General features: G+C 35.1%; 1 protein-coding gene across 6 annotated transcripts in view; it reads right to left on the bottom strand.

Moving 5' to 3' along the window:
* Positions 1-564: 564 nt before the first annotated feature.
* KRIT1 (KRIT1 ankyrin repeat containing) overlaps positions 565-19,840 on the bottom strand; it is a 45,701-nt gene continuing 26,425 nt past the window's right edge. For 5 of the 6 annotated variants that reach the window (XM_058725118.1, XM_058725119.1, XM_058725120.1 and 2 more), the window contains exons 12-17: positions 18,864-19,015; positions 13,533-13,699; positions 12,713-12,800; positions 11,923-12,129; positions 5,294-5,410; positions 565-4,806 (exon numbers count right to left, since the gene is read on the bottom strand). In XM_058725118.1, the coding sequence (XP_058581101.1) occupies positions 4,738-4,806; positions 5,294-5,410; positions 11,923-12,129; positions 12,713-12,800; positions 13,533-13,699; positions 18,864-19,015 (800 nt within the window). In that variant the 3' untranslated portion in view covers positions 565-4,737. The remainder of the gene's footprint in view (positions 4,807-5,293; positions 5,411-11,922; positions 12,130-12,712; positions 12,801-13,532; positions 13,700-18,863; positions 19,016-19,840) is intronic. The other variant, XM_058725123.1, reaches the window with a different exon arrangement.

Here is a 19,840-nt window from a genome sequence, read left to right as displayed (position 1 = left end):
GTTATGTTTTTATTATAATCTTACACCATGGTCCTGGTTCATTAATACCCTGAGGCAGACTGCCTAGATATGAATCTGAGCTCCACTGCTTAATATTCTCTTTGGCAAAAGCTACCTAAATTTCTGTTTCTTCATCTGTAAAATGGTAATAACTGTATCTGCTTCAGAGTGACTATTGTAAGGGCTACATTAATTAATATATCTAAAACAACTGCAAGGCACATAGTAGGCACATTTTAAGTATTAGCTATTGTTATTATTTAACTAATGGGTATGTCCCTAATTTCCCATCCATGGTTGGTGCCCTTCCAGCAAATCCTGAATAACCAGTGCTTCCTTCTAACATAGAAATTGGTACAATGTATTGCAATCACCTTTCTCACACTCTAAGAAGTCTGAAATATATTTCATTTACCTCCAGCCCCCAGGCCTCTAAGAACTCCTAGCACTTACCCTTCTTTTGCTTTAGGGCCTTTTCGGTCTGCCTACCTCTGCATTCTGACCTTATGAATACAAACTTTAAATGAGAATCATACCATCACAAGTGGATTTTTGCTGAGAAAGTATTTTTTGCATGGACTCAAGCCACTTTAATTCCTCCATCAGTTTTCTACACAGCACAGCAAAAACAATTTATATTTTTTCCATTTTCATTTTACTAAAGTTATTTTCATTGGAAGTATTTTTTACTGAATAAGTTATAAAGCATGGAATTGATTCATCAGTTTTTTGCATATATCAAATTCTTCTAATTACAGTTTTTGCCATTGGGTTCCTCAGGATCAAATTTTATTTTATTTTTACATTTATTTTAAGTGTATTATTTATTTTGAGAGAGAGAGAGAGAGAGCAGGGAAGGGGCAGAGAGAGAGAGAGAGAGGAAGAGAGAGAATCCCAAGCAGGCTCGGCTCTGTCAGCATAAGCCTAATGCAGGGCTTGATCCTTCGACTGTGAGATCATGACCTGAGTTGAAACCAAGAGTCAGTCGCTTAACCAACTGAGTCACCCCGGCACCCTTCAAATTAAATTTTAAATTTTATTGAGGCAATTTATCCATTAAATTTGGTCAAGAACCATGGGCCCCTGGGTGGCTCAGTCGGTTGAGTGTCTGACTCTTGATTTCAGCTCAGGTCATAATCTCATGGTTCATGAGACTGAGCCCCACGTTAGGCTCCAAGATGACAGAGCATAGCCTGTTTGGGATTCTCTCTCTCCACCCTCTTTTCTATCTGCCCCTCCCCAACTTGTGCTCGCTTTCTCTTTCTCTCTCAAAAGAAATAAACTTAAAAAAAAAAAAAAAAAAACCTGTGGCCAGTTTTACTTTTTACATATTTCTATCAAGTCTAATTTTTGGGGGGGTCAGTTTTGGTAACTTTAAATCTTACAAGATGTAACGTTCTTTGCCAAGTTTTTTTCCTAATACATTTATCATGTGCAATGTTAACTGTTCTGGTTTTATTTCTACAATGGAAACTCATTTGTTGTGATTTGGATAAACAATTGTTTAAATTTACTTCTTAGCTTAAAATGAGAAAATTGTATCAATTCTCCAGGACCACTCTTGGGGTCAAAACATCTCATCCCATTTCCCTTCTCCCTCATATGTTTCTGTCACTCTCATCCCTCAGATGCGAGCTTAAGCACCACTTGCTCAGGGGTGCCTCTCCTGATCTCTAAGGCTAGATCAAGTTTCCCTCTTTATGCTTACATAATACACTTATTTTTCTTTCATCACACTTACTAGATTTTATAAATATATATTTCCATGAGTATTTATTGTCTCCCTCATTAAAATTTGTTCCCTAAAGGCAGGGGCTTTGTTTTTCTTGGCAATGGATCCCTGGCATATAAAAGGCACTCAAATTTATTGAAAAATGATGAAAAAGAAAAAGTTGTCTTTTATCCCCAGTGCACATATAATGCCTGGCCAATCCTAGGCACTCATTAAAACCTACTTGCATTTCTCCATTATTGGTTATTTCTGGTTTGTTATGGTCTGACAGACAATGATCAGTTTTTCCTCTCAATACCTTATTTGAAAATTGACTTTTTTTTTTTTTAACGTTTATTTATTTGAGAGAGACAGAGCACAAGCAGAGGAGGGGCAGAAAGAGGAGAGAGAGAACCCCAAGCAGGCTTCACACTGCCAGCACAGAGCCTGATATGGGGCTTCATCCCATGAACCAAGAGATCACGACCTGAGCTGAAATTAAGAGTCAGACACTTAGCTGACTGAGTCACCCAGGTACCCCTGAAAATTGACTTTCTAATGCTATATATTTTTAAGCCTTTAATAGCCATGGTACGTTAATAGTCTTTCCTTCCCTTCTCTACAAGGCTGCATTACTGTGTAACTCCAGGAGGGCACACTGTATTCTATGGGGCAGGGAGTTGTTTGATGTAGTAGCATTGCATCCTCACCTCCCTCTGTGAAAGGAAAAGCATTCAGCTAACTCCTAGTTAAAGTTGGTTATAAGAGCAGTTCTAAACCCTAGCTGTATATCAAAATCACACTGGATACTTTACCAACAGAAATCCTTGAACCCCACCCTAGATTTATTGAGTCATAATGTATTGAAACTCCTCACGTGACTGCAGTGTCAGGATTAGGAAACACTGGGTTGGAGCACAGGATAAGTGTGGGAAAAGTGGTTACACATTAATTTGGATAGGAACATTAGTGACCATGTAATTAAGGGCCCTGCATTCAATACTGAGGACATGGAATTTAATTGTAATGTAGTAAGGAACCATGAAAAGCTTTCAGAGGGTAATGAAATGATCAGATCCATAAGAAAGGTCAACTTGGCACCAGTGTGGCAGATAAGTGGGCAGAGTGTACAGCCTCAGCCAGGGGAGGCAAGGGAGGAAGTAACACCAAACCTAGGAACAGGTGGGAAGGACTTCAACTAAGGCGGATGCAGGGCAACTAGAGAGGAAGGAAACGGGAAAGGACTCATAAGAAATTTGACAAGATTTGATAAGTGGAATGTCAAGGGTAATAAAGGAGAGAGAAGTTGAAGACCACTCCAAGATTTCCAGGATAAGCAACTGGCTGCAATTTGATGGTGCCACTAACCAAACAGAATACAAGTGGAAGGATAGAATTGAGCAAGTAAACGAATTCGGTTTCCAGCTGTGATGAAATAGACGTTCTTTTTGTAGGCCATTTAGGTGGAGCTAGAACAGCAAGAAATTGGAAATTAAGATCCAGAGTTCAGAAGAGAATCTGAGGCTGAAATAGTAGGTTTGGGAGTCAACAGTTGAGGTCACTGGAAGGTATGAAACTGAACAGAGCACTGTCTATGTAGAATCAAAAGTATTTAGCATAGAATTAGAGATAAAGCAGGCTTTCTCATTCAATTTACTTAATCATATATAATTTTAATAAGGCTCAGACAGAGCACCATTAGAAATAAACAGAAATTAATGTGAAGGTTAAATTCTGATATACAAAACTTATCTGCAATCTTTAGGACAGCTTCAAATATGACTATTGTATCTCTGAACTTACCTGCAACGTATCAGTCTAGGGGCGCCTGGGTGGCCCATCAGTTGAGTGTCTGACTTCAGCTCAGGTCATGATCTCATGGTTCGGTTCATATGTTCAAGCCCTGCATTGGGCCCTGTGCAGACATCTCAGAGCCTGGAGCCTGCTTCGAATTCTGTCTCTCTCTCTCTGCCCCTCCCCTGCTTGCACTTTGTCTCTCTCTCAAAAATGAACATTAAAAAATTTAAAAAAAAATTTAAGAACATACCCATCTACTGGCTCAGAAAGACCAGTTTCTAAGCTTATTAAATAGCATCATAATTCAGTTAGCTCCTCATCTATGATATCAGTACTCCCCTAAATGAAACAGATATTTGGTGATCTACTTTGATAAAGGCAATATAATTCATCAGGCTAAATCATAAAAATACAACATGTACATAATAAATGCAACTACTGATATCCAGAGACTGTCACTTACTCTGTGTGTCTACGTATGAGTACTTATGTGCCAGGCACTTTTGTGTAATTTACTTTAATAATCCAAATTCATTACTGCATCTGGAATCATTTCAACAGAAAAAAACCCCAAAACTTAAGATTCCTAGGCTCTGTTACTTCTAGAGAGTGAATGAACTTGTATATACTGAGTCCCAGCAATCTTTGTTTAAAGAAGCATCAGGTTAATTTTGATGCAGGGGATTCAAGAACTATACTTTGAGAAATACTAGCTTATAGTAGTTACACATTTTAACTAAGAATTTTAAAAACATACTGAGAGATGTTCATAGATTACAGAAAAATGTTTGAAATAACAGTGTTATGTGGTTTAAGTAGAAAATATATTTTTTTATTCAAATATGTTGAGTTTCAGTATATTCTGAAATGACACACAAAGTTATACCAAAGCTATATTTTAATTTCATTACATCCCACTCCAAATTCTTTACCATTTACCAAAAATAACTTTTTATAAAGCTTACTATTTTGTCCATTATTATACAGATGATCAATCTACATATTTTTATGTGTTTCTCTAAAAATTAGAATAGCTTATGAGGATATTATACAAAACTAATTGGTATATTACACACCAAACGTAAGTACAGATTCTGTACAATGTAGTAGTATACATTCATATATTACAAGAGACTAAGTGCCTTGTTAAAAGTGATAGTTTAAGAAATCTTTCATGGAAAAAATCTGCATTACAAAATGTGGTAGTTTAAGTATCAGTTGCTTTCCTCTCATGAATTTCTTTCGGTGGGCATTAACTGTCCATTTAGCTTCATTAATAGTTTTACCACAAGGCCAGCCTATAAAGTAAAATATATGTCAACAGTAAATGTGAAACATGTAAGGATGTGTAAATGACATACATGGCAGCGAGCAGTTCCCTATCTATCTGAAAAGAAACTTTCTTATTAGAGGAAGTTTATCAAGAATAGAGGGGGTACTAAGGCTTTGAAGGGATGCAACTAGTGGCTCAGATAGAATACTTATCAAGAGAGAAGGATTACCTGACAGACACCTGGATAAAAGAGATAGGGAATACTAACTAGAATTAAAAGAAACGCCAGAAAACAGAGTTTCGTTGTTATAAAACTAAATAAATTATTCAGATAAGTTTCTGGCTTGTTTGCTTAGGAAAGGCCTGCCTTTTATCCTTGGTCTTAAATATCTTAATTTCACATAATATCAAAGGTTTTCCTTGAAGTAAAATGGATTGTCACTTAAAAAAAAGAATCTTTACTAATACAATAGTTCATTATTAGAAGTCCAGAGCAACTGATAAGTACTTACCTGTTTTGTGTGTACTATAAAGCTCATTTTATTTTCCATACTATGGATCTGAAAACATGCATCAGCATCTCCCAATTGCCACATAAAACAACCATACTTAAGACTGATGAGTAAAGCCTGCAATATAATTAGAAATTGTTATATTGAAATGTATGTTAAAAACAACACCTATCTTCTCTTATTATCTACAATGATCTAGTCATGTCCAAACATAATGGTTTTGAATGTTACAATAAATTGTATTCAAAGTTCCTTCAATAACCTTACAGAGCCTCAAGTACAGAACCACACAGAATCTGGTAGACTCTTAGGAGACTGCCTTCAGCAATGGTATCTTTTGTATCACACTGACAAACATTTTAAAGATGCCCATTCTGTGGTATGTATACACATACATATAAACACACACACACACACACACACACACACACACACACACACACAAGAATAATATTCAGCCATCAGAAAGAAGAAAATAATGCCATTTTTAACAACATGGATAGACCTTGAGGGCATTATGTTAAGTGAAATAAGTCAGAAAAAGACGAAAGAGGATATCGCTTACATGTGGAGTCTAAAGAAGCTGAACTCGTAGAAACAGAGAGAAACAGAATGGTGGCTACCAGAGGCTGGGGGACAGTCAACATGAGATGTCGGCCATGAAGTACAAACTTTCAGGTATAAGATGAGTAATTTCTGGGGATCTAATGTACACCATGGTGACTATAGTTAATAATACTATATTATATAGTTCATGTTACTGAGAGAGTAGATCTTAAGTGTTCTCATCACAAAAAGAAAATGGCAATTATGTAACATGGTGGAGGTATTAGCTAATGCTATGGTATTAATCATTTTGCAATACATATCAAATCAACCCATTGTACACCTTAAACTTATACAATGTTATGTCAATTATGTCTCAGTAAAGTTGAGAAGATGCCTATTCTCTCAGTGACTTTCAAGAAAATTAAATGTACAAGTTTTTACTTTCCGCACGTTAAAAAAAATCCCTTTCACTTTATTCAGTACCTTTTGAATATGCACATAGTACTTTCAGATCTGAAATTTATGTAATGAGGTAACAGGTTGACTTAAGCAATTCCATCTCACTGAAAATAAGTATAGTGATATATTTATGGTAAAAATAAGCATAATTTTAATAATTAATATAGCCTTCATAAATTCATCAAATTATTTAATGCCTGAAATTCTGTCTCTCTCTGCCCCCCACTCAAAATAAATAAATAAATTTTCAAAAAAAAAACTATTAAAAAAAAACCTATTCCTACACTTTCCTAACAAAAAACTTAAATTTAAATAAGCATTCAATATACTTTTTTTTTTTTAATTTTTTTTTTTCAACATTTTTAATTTATTTTTGGGACAGAGAGAGACAGAGCATGAACGGGGGAGGGGCAGAGAGAGGGAGACACAGAATCGGAAACGGGCTCCAGGCTCCGAGCCATCAGCCCAGAGCCTGACGCGGGGCTCGAACTCACGGACCGCGAGATCGTGACCTGGCTGAAGTCGAACGCTTAACCGACTGCGCCACCCAGGCGCCCCTCAATATACTTTGATCATTTTAAAATGAATCTCTCCTAGCAACTTGCATTGTCTTGCCCTAAAAATATATTATTTATGTACACATATACAAAGAAAGTGTTTGTGCATCCTTTAAAATACACATTTAAAAACATTTGCTTTCAGGGGCACTTGGGTGGCTCAGTTGGATAAGCGTCAGACTTGAGCTCAGGTTTGTGAGTTTGAACCCTGGCATCGGGTTTGATGCTGTCAGCGCAGAACCTGCTTTGATCTTCTGTCCCCATCTCTCTCTGCCCCTCCCTCCCTCCCTCTCTCTCTCTCTCTCTCTCTCTGCTCCTCCCCTGCTCCCATTCTTTCTCTCAAAAATAAATAAAGCATAAAAAAATTGCTTTCTATGACTAGCAGTTCTTAAAATGTTGATAACATGTTTATTTTTATTTATTTTGAGAGAGAGAGAAAGTGCATGCACAAGCAGGGGAGGGGCAGAGAGAGAGAGAAAGAATCCCAAGCTGGTTGGGTGCTCAGCACAGAGCCTGAGGTGGGGCTTGATCTTACAACCATAAGATCATGACCTGAACTGAAACCCAGAGTAAGATGCTCAAATGACTGAGCCACCCTGGCCCCCTTATTACAGGTAATTAATGTTATGTGAAAAGGATGTGGTTTTAGGGCATTTTAAAAAATAATTTTCATACTTCTTGAAGTTTATTTATTAATTATGAGAGAGAGAGAGACAGAGAGCAAGTGTGGGGTGGGGGACAGAGAAAGGGAGAAGCATAATCCCAAGCAGGCTCTGTGCTGTCAGCGCAGAGCTTGACATGGGGCTTGGACTCACAAACCATGAGATCAGGACCTGAGCCAAAATCAAGAATCTGGTGCTGGGATGCCTAGGTGGCTTGGTCGATTGAGCATCCAACTTCAGCTCAGGTCATGATCTCGCAGTTCACAAGTCTGAGCTCCTCATGGGGCTCTGTGCTAACAGCTCAGAGCTTGGAACCTGCTTCAGATCCTGTGTCTCCCTCTTTCTCTGCCCTCCCCCCTCCCCACCTTGCTCGCGCTGTCTCTCTCTCTAAAATAAACATTAACAAAAACTAAAAAAAAAAAAAAAAAAAAAAGAGTCCAGTGCTTAACAGACTGAGCTACCCAGGCACACCAAGAACCTCACTTTAAAAATGCCCTAAACTGGGGCACTGGGTGGCTCAGTTGGTTAAGTGTCCGACTCCTGGTTTTGGCTAGGATCATGATCTCCCATGCGTGGGTTTGAGCTCCTGCCCCACATAGGGGTCTGTGCTGATAGTGCAGAGCCTGCTTGGGATTCTCTCTCTCCCCCTCCCCTGCTTGTGTTCTCTCTTTCTCTCTCTCTCAAAATAAATAAGCTTAAAAAAAAAGTGACGTTCTTAAATGAAACAGTACAATTAATTTACATGAGTGTATATTACGTATAATGGGAAACTAAGAACATCTTCTTTAAAATTAGCCACCTGGGGGCGCCTGGGTGGCGCAGTCGGTTAAGTGTCCGACTTCAGCCAGGTCACGATCTCGCGGTCCGTGAGTCCGAGCCCCGCGTCAGGCTCTGGGCTGATGGCTCGGAGCCTGGAGCCTGTTTCCGATTCTGTGTCTCCCTCTCTCTCTGCCCCTCCCCCGTTCATGCTCTGTCTCTCTCTGTCCCAAAAATAAATAAAAAACGTTGAAAAAAAAAATTAAAATTAGCCACCTGTATTTATATTGTAAAATATAACTTTATGGATATGATATGCTAAAATAGCTATTTACCAACATTTGAGTCAAGATATCGTAATACCTTACATTGTCTATTTTTTAGATCAGTTGCTTGAAATTTGTTTAATCAAGAAGCAAAAAATAGTCCATTAATATGGTCTCAAAACAGTTTAATATATAGAAAAAAATACATCTGTAGTATAAGTCCTCAATTATATGGGGGCTAAATTACTAACAAAAATACTGGGGTTGTAAATTAAAAATAAAGGTTTTGTTGCTATGCACAAAGGAAGAGATTGAGAAACCCACAATAATGAAAGCAGCTCAATGGAACTGAAAAGTCAGAGTCCATATGGTAGCTTTGAGAGATGCAGTGTACTCTAGAAGGAAAAAGTAGTTCTCTTTACGAGATAAAACCTACAAAGGGTCAAGTTGTTTAGTGAGGGAAATCAAAAGGCACAAGAGAAAATGTCAGGAATAGTTGAAAGCAGAAAAGGGAAAACCACAGAAGTGACAAGTAGCAAATAGCCAGCCAGTGGACAGGAGAAAGTGATGTTGATAACTGATCAGGAAGAATGACACTATGTGGATATCTAAATAACCAGTTTTATTTCAGAAGGGCATTCATTATGGCCAACATAAACTGACATCAGCAAAGGGTATCTATTGCTTGGGTGTGGCAATAGTACTATTATGGTTAAAGATATATCAACAAGCACAGTTAGTTATGAAACAGAAATACATTCACTATAGTAAAACAATGATTCACAACACAGTGCGTTATATATTCAATAGTGTCTACATTTTAGGTAAGTATGCTCTCATGAGCATATGAAATTGGCTGAGTTATACTCCCTAATGGAAAACTCTTTATTTCAAAGAGAAACAAGATATAGAAGGTAGAAGTAATTGATATAAAAAACACAGCTGTATTCTATGGGTTTTCATGAGAATTAATCTCTGAAGCTACTGTATCCCAAGCAGAGTTTTAATATAAATTAAGGTATTTTTGCAAATGAAGTTGTTTATTCTAAACTTGTCAAATTCAACCCTAGCATATCTTGATGACTCTAACACAACTGAGGACAAGCTGCCTGCTCCCACCTTTGATGATTAGAAAATATAATCATCTTAAAGCTTTCATAGGTGCTGTAAATTTATCAGTGGTTTACAGAACACAAGGTAATGATCAGGTGGACAGAAAACATCATTACTCTTTGGTTTAATCACCCAAGGACAGCATTTTAATTTATATTTCTAGAAATCGAACATCTTATCCTAAAAAAAGCAGACTATTCACTAATAACATTGTTATCATCCTCTGCCTGCAATTGCTATCTCACTTACTTGATTCCTGGACCATAGTATTATTCATGTGAAATGTTATAATGCTGAAGCATCATTTAGGAACTAAATAAAACATTTTATGGTTGCCTAAACCTGCAATGCTGCCAAGGCAAATATAAACTATAGCTTAGAGAAAAGGCTCAGCATCACACCCACAGCATCACCATTCAGTTTAGTAAAGGATTTGTAAATGTTGTATAAAATGCTCTGAAATAGCAGAGGAGAAATTTATTGAAATGGTGAGGGGAGTTTCTCCTTTGATTTCCTTTAATAAACTTAGTACAAAAGAAATAGAAAACTGGTTACAAACTAATTAGAAGCAGCTTATTTTTTGTGAGTAAAGAAGCTTAAAAAGAAAATGATAATAAGCAAATGATCCAAAAGCAAGCTGACATCTGAGGCTTCAAAAAAAATCAAGTTCTAGATAAACTACTGAATTCAGTCCCTATTCAGCCCTATGTCCGTACATATTCTCTACCTTCATTCACGGGCATATCTAACAGCATGGTAAAAATAGCTGTTGCCCATAAGGATGATCCTGAGTTATCATGAAGTGACCAAACTACTTTCAGAAGTTATGTGATTACAAAGTAAGGGTTATAAAAATGGTGAAAATAAAAATTAGGTTTATGATAAAATTTCCTAACCTAAAATGACTTTTCTAATTTTTTTAAAAATGTATGTTTATTTTTGAGAGAGAGAGAGAGAGAGACCAAGTGCAAGCAGGGGAGAAAGGGAGGCAGAGAGAGAGGGAGACACAGAATCCAAAGCAGGATCTGGGCTCTGAGCTCCCAGCTATCAGCTCAGAGCTCAATGTGGGGCTCAAATTCACAAACCGTGAGATCATGACTTGAGTTGAAGTCGGACGCTTACCCAACTGAACCACCCAGGTACCCCTAAAATACCTTTTCTAATATATAAGCTTAGTTATTACTTTAACAGACCTGAAATGGTCTATTCTTAAACAAATCTGAATGAACAAAATAAATTTGATTTTTATTAGCTATTAAAGCTAGAAAGCTGTTCATCCAGATAAATGTGTTAAATATGCTAAAAATGATTGATAATTCCATATTTTATATATAACAACTTTGATTAGAAAAAGGAATATAATATAGTAAGAAGCCTCTGATGGGAAAGGTCTGAATCCCTTCCATACTTCATCTTGCCTGTTCCCCAAAAGGCTCTTATAACTAATTCTGCTTTTCAAAGTGAATCCCTTGTGACAGGTATTACATTTTTCTTTTTTCTAATGTTTATTTATTTTGAGAGACAAAGAGCGTGTGCAAACACAGGGGAGGGGCAGAGAGAGAGGGAGACAGGAAATCCCAAGCAGGTTTCGTGCTGTCAGTGCAGAGTCCAACACCAGCCCAATCTCACAAAACATGAGATCATGACCTGAGCCAAAATCAAGAGTCATATGCTTAACCGACTGAGCATCCCAATATATTTTTCTTTTTTTAACCTATATTTTTTCATTTAAATTAATTGATTTTTAAAATAGGTAATATAATCACAGTTAAAAAAATTTTAAGTTGCAAAATGGTACTTAGTAAAGTTTCCCTCCTACTCTTGTTTCCAGTTACCTGGTTGCCTTCTCTAAAGGCTTCATGAAACTTTTTATTCATACACAAGCAATATGTATTCATGTAAATATGGTCTTGACTTCCCCTCGTTTTTACACAAATAACAGCATATTACATATGGTCCACCACTGTACTTTTTCACTAAATATATCTTGGAAATCATTCTCTACATTCTTCATTCTTTTATATGGCTGCACAGTATTTCAATGTAGAAATGTACTATGATTAATACATTACATAATTATAGAATACAATTAATGTTAATAATTAACACTTTGTTGACAATCATTTACTTTTCATCCCTCTTCCTTTGCTATTATAAATAAAATTGCAATGAATACTTTTATATATGTCATTTCTAGATTTTTCAGGTATGCTGGTACAATTTTTTTAAGACATTGGTCAAAAACAGCTGTAAAGCTGAAAATCTACCTTAGTTTCCATGTTGAGAAGATGAAGTCCTTTTATATTCACTCCTACATACACAGGGATGACTTTATGATTGCTGGGGCTTGCCTTTGTAAATATCTGTCCTGTGAAAAAAGCTGCTCCATATGTAGGAATTTCCCAACAATTCTGTAAGAACATGCGCTGAAGGTGATGCATTTCTTTACTGACACCCTCACTTGTACTAAGATTCTAAAAACAAATAAGGTAAAATAAAAGAGATGTGAAAAGAGAACACACTTTTGATAATCCAAGTAGGTCAACTAAGCAGTTTCTAAAATCGTGGCTGCCCCCAGAGAAGAATAAAATTGTGTGAACTATCCCAAGAGCAGTTCTTAATACTTCAAAAAAGAAAGAAATATCAAAGTATAAAAATAGTGCTTGTCTATTCTATTAGGTTTTAAGTGTTTCATGGACAAGGATAGTGTATAATTTCATGGTGTGTGAGGTGTGTGTTTAATCTCTAGTTCTTACCACAGTATCCAGCATATAGAACATGGTGTGTGAGGTGTGTGTGTGTGTGTGTGTGTGTGTGTGTGTGTTTAATCTCTATTCCTTACCACAGTATCCAGCATATAGAAGGTATTCAGTAAAAGATTCCACATTATTAAAAATAAAAATATGCTACTTTCAGTTTCATGTGAACTAGAAGATGAATTTTTAATTTCAGTACTATAAATTTAATGTAACTACATTTAAAACATATTACACGATTTAATTTACAAAATTTCAACTAGGGTATAAAATGTCTTTTTATTTCTGTTAAACAGCTTACCTTATATTCATGAAGTATTCGGTTTGTCCAGTGAGGTGCCTTACTTTTTAATTTGGTAATAGGTACAATGGATTTTAGGTTTTCTTCACTGTAAGCAAACAGGCCAACATGCTTTAAATAAATCATCTTTAGTAGCTAAAGTACATAAATCACTCAGAAACAAATTGCTTTAAATAACATGATTTTTTTTAAGTAACATGATTTTTGAGCTGAAAAATATATATTGTAAAATATTAGAGAACTCTAAAAATTTTAAGCAAAAGCCACAATCCTAACATTCTCATTTAAGAGAATGTTTCTTCTTTCAATAACCACAAAATACTTTTGAAAATTGAAAACTACAATAAACAAACTTCAGTGTTTAAAACCTCAGTGTTTTTCCTCAAAAACTGAAATCTGCCTTATGACATTTTCTACTACTTATCAAGTCAGGTTTTAATGAACTTATATTTAAACATACAATAAAGATGTTAAAGAAAAAATATAAGGTATATCAAGGGGTGCCCGTCAGTAGAGCATGTGACTCTTGATGTCAGAGTTGTGGGTTTGAGCCCCATGTTGGGTGTAGAGATTACTTAAAAAAATAAAATCTTTAAAAAAAAAAAAAAAGGTGTATCAAACCAGAGTCAAATGTAAGAAAAATAATTTTGGAGAGAATATAACTTTAAGAATGCTTTACCATTTTTTCCCTTCATTTCATGCCTCCTCATATCCTCTAGTTCCAAACCAAAGTATAAATATTTAACAACATTTTTAAACTTTCTTGGTTAAATATAATCTTGAACATAGCACAAGACCACATACTGTGTTAAATACTTACTTTAGGAAACCTTGCTTGTGTTTCTTACTCTCATAATTTCCATAAACTATTTGTAACAGTAGACTTGCCAATGTTATCAGTTTAGTGTCAGGAGCTGTATAAAAGCCCTTTAATAAATTATATCTGGCTTCATCAAAGAGGATAAGAATAGCTAGTGGGTCTTCAATCTTAAAAGAAAAAGCAGAATTTGGTTATTGGGCTACAATTTCCTGTTAGAAATATACAACTTGTCACTGTCTAATATGGAAAAGCAAACGCTACATATTTGTATATAAATGAGCTGTTATTTAGAGCAGGGGTTGACAAATTTTTCCTGTTAAGGGCCAGAGAGTAATATTTGAAGCTTTATGAGTCACATAGTCTCTCTGAGCACAAAAGCATCCATAGACAATACAGTAACAAACAGGTCTGTGATGGTGTTGTAATAACACTTTACATATGGGTACCAAAATTTGGTACCCATAAAATTTTCACATGACATGATATATTATCCTTTTGAATTTTTTCAAACTTTAATAGCTTACCGAATATATAAAAATAAACAGCAGGTCAGATACAGCAATAGGCTATAGTTTGTTAACCTCTGATTTACAGTCTAATAAAAGATTATCATTAGTTTATGGATATGGATAATTTCTACCACAATTTTACCTAAATCAATTATATTCCTCAAACATTATTCTACATGTTTCATATGATATAGTAGTGAACCTCAAGGAAAATACAAGAAAGTGTATTAATTCCTAGAAGTGTACATGTAGTTTTAAAAAATTTTATTTTAAAACATTTTTTATTTAACTTGACTAAAACTACTTGGTACTTCCAAATAACACTAAAGGAGAGCAGAAGATTTTTCCCTAAGTTTCAAAAACATCATGAAGTTTCACTTTATCAAGTAGGATTAACAAAGACTGAAAAAAGCTAGCCTACAGAATATACCTATGCTTAGAAATAGTCACCAATTATAGAGTTTCTGAATGAATACTTAAAGGATTTCCAAATATAATTCAAAGTGATCTCAATTCCCTGTGGTAAAAGTTCCTTTTGTCTTACTAAAATAATATCCTATAATGCTCTATATAATATTAAAAACCTAAAAGAGAATTTCACGGGGAAAAAAGGTGGGAGGAGTGTTCTAGATTAAAAGTGACTAAAGAGATAACAACCAAATAGAAATTATGAACCTTGACTAGATCCTACATATGGGGGCTATAAAAAAAAGACTTTTAAACAATTGGGGAAAATCTGAATATGGATCACATATCAGACATTATTATGGAAATATTAATTTTTCTAGGTTGAAAATGGTTGAAAAAGGTTCATATGTCCTTTTTCTTAGGAGATATATGTAAAATACGTAGGGATTAAGTGCTATGATGTCTGCAACACACTTTTAAATGGTTCATAAAGAAAAAATAGAGAAGATGAAGGAAATAAAGCAAAATATTAGCCATTAGTGAATTTAATGAATTTTATTACCTTTTCAACTTTCCTATGGGCTTTAATTTCTCAAAATTAACAGTGAATTTAAAGAGTTTGAGTAGTTAAGCGTTATAATTCCTAACAGTGTATTTAGTGAGCATTAGTCAACAATTATTCTTTACTAATGAAATCAGGCCATTTTCATCCTAAAGGAATAATGCAACCAATAAATGTAATTCTTCCATTTTTAAGACGGTACAAATTGGAATTTCTTAATTACATAATGAAAGAACACAACTGTCTTATCAGATGATCATTATATTCTGATTTGTCTTAAGGTACTTACTAAACTTTGCTTCTTTTTCACCTGAGTTCACTTTATATTCTTTATAATAATGCAATTAATTTATCATCCAAGTTTTATCGTTATTGCTCTTTTTCTCCACCAATCAACTTTTAAAATATTACTTAGGTGGAGAAGGAAGATAGACTGAGTATACTTAAATTACTTGCAGACTTTATGGACCTAATATTTTTTTTAACTGTGCTAAAATACACATAACAAAAAATATTTTAACCATTTTAAGTGTATAATTCAGTGACATTAATTACATTCACAATGTTGTACAAATATCACTATTTACACAACTTTTTCATCATTCAGAAACTGCTAACCACTAAGCAGTAACTCCACACTCTCTCTAACACCTGTAGTGACCACTAATTGACTTCATGAATTTTCCTATTCTAGATACTTAGTGTAAGTAGAATCATACAATATTTGTGCTCTTCTTGCATCTGGCTTGGCTTATTTCATTTAGCATAATGTTCTCAAGGTTTATCCATGTCATGGCATGTATCAGAACTTCATTTCTTTTTATGGCTGAATAATATTCCATTTTATGTGTATACAACGTTTTGTTTATCCATTCATCTCTTGATGGAAACTTAGTTTGTTTCCACCATTTCGGTTATTGTGACTAATGCTGCTTTGAACACTGGCATGTAGATATGTTTAAGTTCCTATTTTTAATTCTTCAGGTATATATCAAAGAGTGGAACTACTGGATCATATGGTAATTGTGTTTAGTTTTTCTGAGAACCGCTATTGTTTTCCACAGCAGCTATACCATTTTACATTCCTACCTGCAATGTATAAGGATGACAAATTCTTTGTAACTTTACCAACATTCATTATTTTCTTTTTTTTTAATTAAAATAGCCATCCTAGGAGGGGTGAAGTAGATTCTCATTGTGTTTTGATGTACATTTCCCTAATGACCATTGACGTTGAGCATCTTTTCACAAGTTTCTTGGTCATTTGTGTATCTTCACTGGAGAAATCAAGTCTTTTGCCCATTTTAACTGGGTTGTCTTTTTGTTGTTGAGTTGTAGCTCCCATTCTGTAAATCGTCTTTTCACTTTCTTGATAATATCCTTTTATGCACAAATGTTTTTAATTTTGAAGTCCAATTTATGTATACTTTCTTTTGTTGCTCACAGTTTTGGTGTCCTATTTAAAAATCCATTGCCAGGGGCACCTGAGTAGCTGTCAGTTGAGTGTCTAACCCTTGGTTTCGACTGAGGTCATGATCTCACAATTTTTGAGTTCAAGCCCCATGTCAGGTCCACACCATGGAGCTTGCTTAGGATTCTCTCTCCCTCTCTGTCACCCTCCCCCTGCACATTCTCTCTCACTCTCAAAATAAATGAGTAAGCTTAAAAAAAAAAATCCATTGCCAAATCTAAGGTCATGAAGGTTTATCTGTTGGTTTGCTTCTAAGAGCTTTATGGTTTTTAGCTCTTATATTTAGGTTGTTGATCCAGTGAGTTAACTTTTATATATGGTGTGATTCAGGGTCCAATTTCATACTTTTGCACCATCTGTTGAAAAGACCACTCTTTTTTCATTGGCACCCTTGTCAAAAATCAGCTGACTATAGATTTTGGTTATAGATGTATTGGGTTTATTTCTGTACTCTTGTTTCTAATCCATTGGTCTATATAATTGTCCCTAATTACTGTGGCTTTTGTAGTAAGTTTTGAAATTGGAAGTGTGAATCCCTTGACTCTATTCTTTTTTCAAGGTTGCTTTAGCTATTCAAGGCCCTGTGTAATTACATATGAATTTAAGGATTGCCTTTTCCACTTCTACAAAAAGGCTTTTGGAATTTTTTTTTAGATAATGTGGTAAATCAGTACATGCTTGGCTAGTGTGGACATCTTAACAATATTAAATCTTCCTACCCTTAACACAGATGTCTTTCCAGGTACACAGATCTTTAGTTTTTTTCAGTATGTTTTATAGTTCTGAGTGTACAAGTCTTGCACCTCTTTTGTTAAATTTATTCCTAGCATTTTCTTTAAGATGCTATTTTAATTAATTTCTTAATTTCCTTTTTTGGTTGTTCATTGATGTACGTAGAAACCACTGATTCTTGTGTGTTAAGCTTGTAACTTGCACATTGTTGAATCTATTTATTACCCCTAATAGCTTTTTTGTGGATCCTCTATATAGGATCATGTCATTTGCGAATAGAGTTTTATTTTTTTCCTTTCCAGTATGGATGCTTTTTATTTTTTTCCCCTTCCTTCCTTCCTTCCTTCCTTCCTTCCTTCCTTCCTTCCTTCCTTCCTTCATCTAATTGTTCTGGTTAGTGTTAAATGGCATTGATGAAAGCTGCATCCTTGTCTTTTTCATGATCTTAGCTTTCAGCCTTTCATCGAGTATGTTAGCTGTAGGTTTTTCATAAATGCCATTTATCATGTTGAGGAAGTTCCCATCTATTCCTATTATAAGAGTTTTATCATGAAAGGGTATTGGATTTTGTCAACTATCTTTTCTGTGTCAATTGAGATGATAAATTATTTTTTTTTCCCTTTGTTCTACTTATGAAAATCTAACACATTTTTTAATGAATAATTAAGATCTTTGTTTTTGGTAAGTTTCATACACTCTTTATGTAACTGCCAGTATATTTCAGTGACAGGATCAAGTCTATCTTTGGTTTGATAATATAAAAGTGACAATATGAATAGTTAGATACAAAACATGTATCAAGTTTGTACATGGCCACTGAACTTTTCATATAACTTTGCTTAACCTTGTCTGTTTAATATTCCCTTGGATAACAATCAGGAAATGCACTGTATATTTTTTCTTCACCAAAGTTATGAGACCTTGAAACTTTTTTTCTTCAATTTCAAAGCTACTCTTGTAGTTAGCCTTCACACTTAGTTTAACTTGTGATATCTACCTTAAATTTATTTGTTGTCCATTCATCTTTCAGACAGCATTATCCCACATCCTCTAAAATTTACAGAAATTCAAATCCAAGTGTACTTGTATGGAACAGATCTTTTTATCAAATGTAAATTCTATTCTCATTTTTTACTATCTATATAATTTCTGCTTGATTTGAAAATAGCCACTTACTGACTTTTGAGAATAACTTTTTTATATCCCCTTTGCAAATATAATCTTCTCCATTCAGAATATATTTTCTGTTCTCCTCCCACATCAACATATCTCTTTGCTCGTCTGAAGTTTACCACTGATTAGCACTTTATTAAATTTATCTTTGATACTGTACTTCCTAACTATACTAAAAACTTTTTCTTTTTGTATAATCCATCTTCCATCTGGTTGCTAACTCTCTTTACAATAGATTCTCTATTTCTTTTGTTTCTACAACAATGAAGGTAGAAATAGGAAAACCAACCAGGGGCTTTGTAAGTAGACTAACTCAAACTCTACCACTTACCCCAGGGATGTAAGGATTGAACAGAAAAACAGAAAATCTCCTCGTCCTCATACAGGAAAAGCACAATTTTTATTTCTAGTGCCTACCACAGGAACTCAATAGATTCTGTGTATTTAAATGACTAAAATAAGATTTCCACACAAACCTTTTTTTCAACTTCCAAAGGAAGTCTCACATCTCTTCTTAGGAAAAGCTGTGGTGTTTCTCTTTGGGGATCCAAATTAGTTAATTCAGCAAGTATTTCTGGCCAGTCACGAACATGTTGCAATGGTTTATGATAAGGCTTGAGTTGAAGGCCTGAAAAACATCTTTCCTTTTATAAATGATAATGTAAAAATAAATTATATCAACACATGGAAAATTTGTATTAAATTATCTGTACTTAAGTGCTGAATACACACAAAGTAAAGGTCTAAATTCTAATCAACGCTGACTTTAACCAATAATATTACTACCCAATTTTAGGTGAAGAGATTTTGTTTTTAAGAATGTAAGAATTATGGAGGTGCCCAGGTGGCTCAGTTGATTGGGCACCCAACTCTTGATTTCAGCTCAGGTCATGGTCTCATGGATCCTGGGATAGGCCCCACGCAAGGTTCTGTGCTAACAGGGCAGAGCCCACTTGGGATGGGATTCTCTGGTTCTCTCCTCTCTCCCTACCTCCTCCCCAGCCCCCTGACTCCTGCACACACATGCACTCACTCACTCTCAAAATAAATAAATAAACATTAAAAAAAAAAAGAATTTAAGAATTATGAGGGGCGCCTAGGTGGCCCAGTTTGTAGAGAATATGACTCTTGATCTTAGGGTTTTAAGTTTGAGCCCCATGTCGGGTACAGAGATTACTTAGAAATAATTTTTTTTTTCTTTTTTAATTAGAGAGAGCATGAATGGGGCAAAGGGAAGAGAGGCAGAGGGAGAAGAGGAAGAATTTTAAGCAGGCCCCATGCTCAGCATGGAGCCCAACATGGGGCTTGATCCCACAATCCTGGGATCATGACATGAACTGACATCAAGAGTCAGACACTAAATCGACATAGCCACCCAGGCCATTTGACTTAGCCACCCAGGCGCCCCTTAAAAATAAAATCTTAAAAGGGTGCCTGAGTAATTCAGTCAGTT

This window comes from Neofelis nebulosa, chromosome 4, assembly GCF_028018385.1.
Source record: "Neofelis nebulosa isolate mNeoNeb1 chromosome 4, mNeoNeb1.pri, whole genome shotgun sequence".
Classification (NCBI taxonomy): domain Eukaryota; kingdom Metazoa; phylum Chordata; class Mammalia; order Carnivora; family Felidae; genus Neofelis; species Neofelis nebulosa.
Note: the sequence above shows the minus strand (reverse complement) of the source record. Positions and strands in the feature narration are given on the sequence as shown.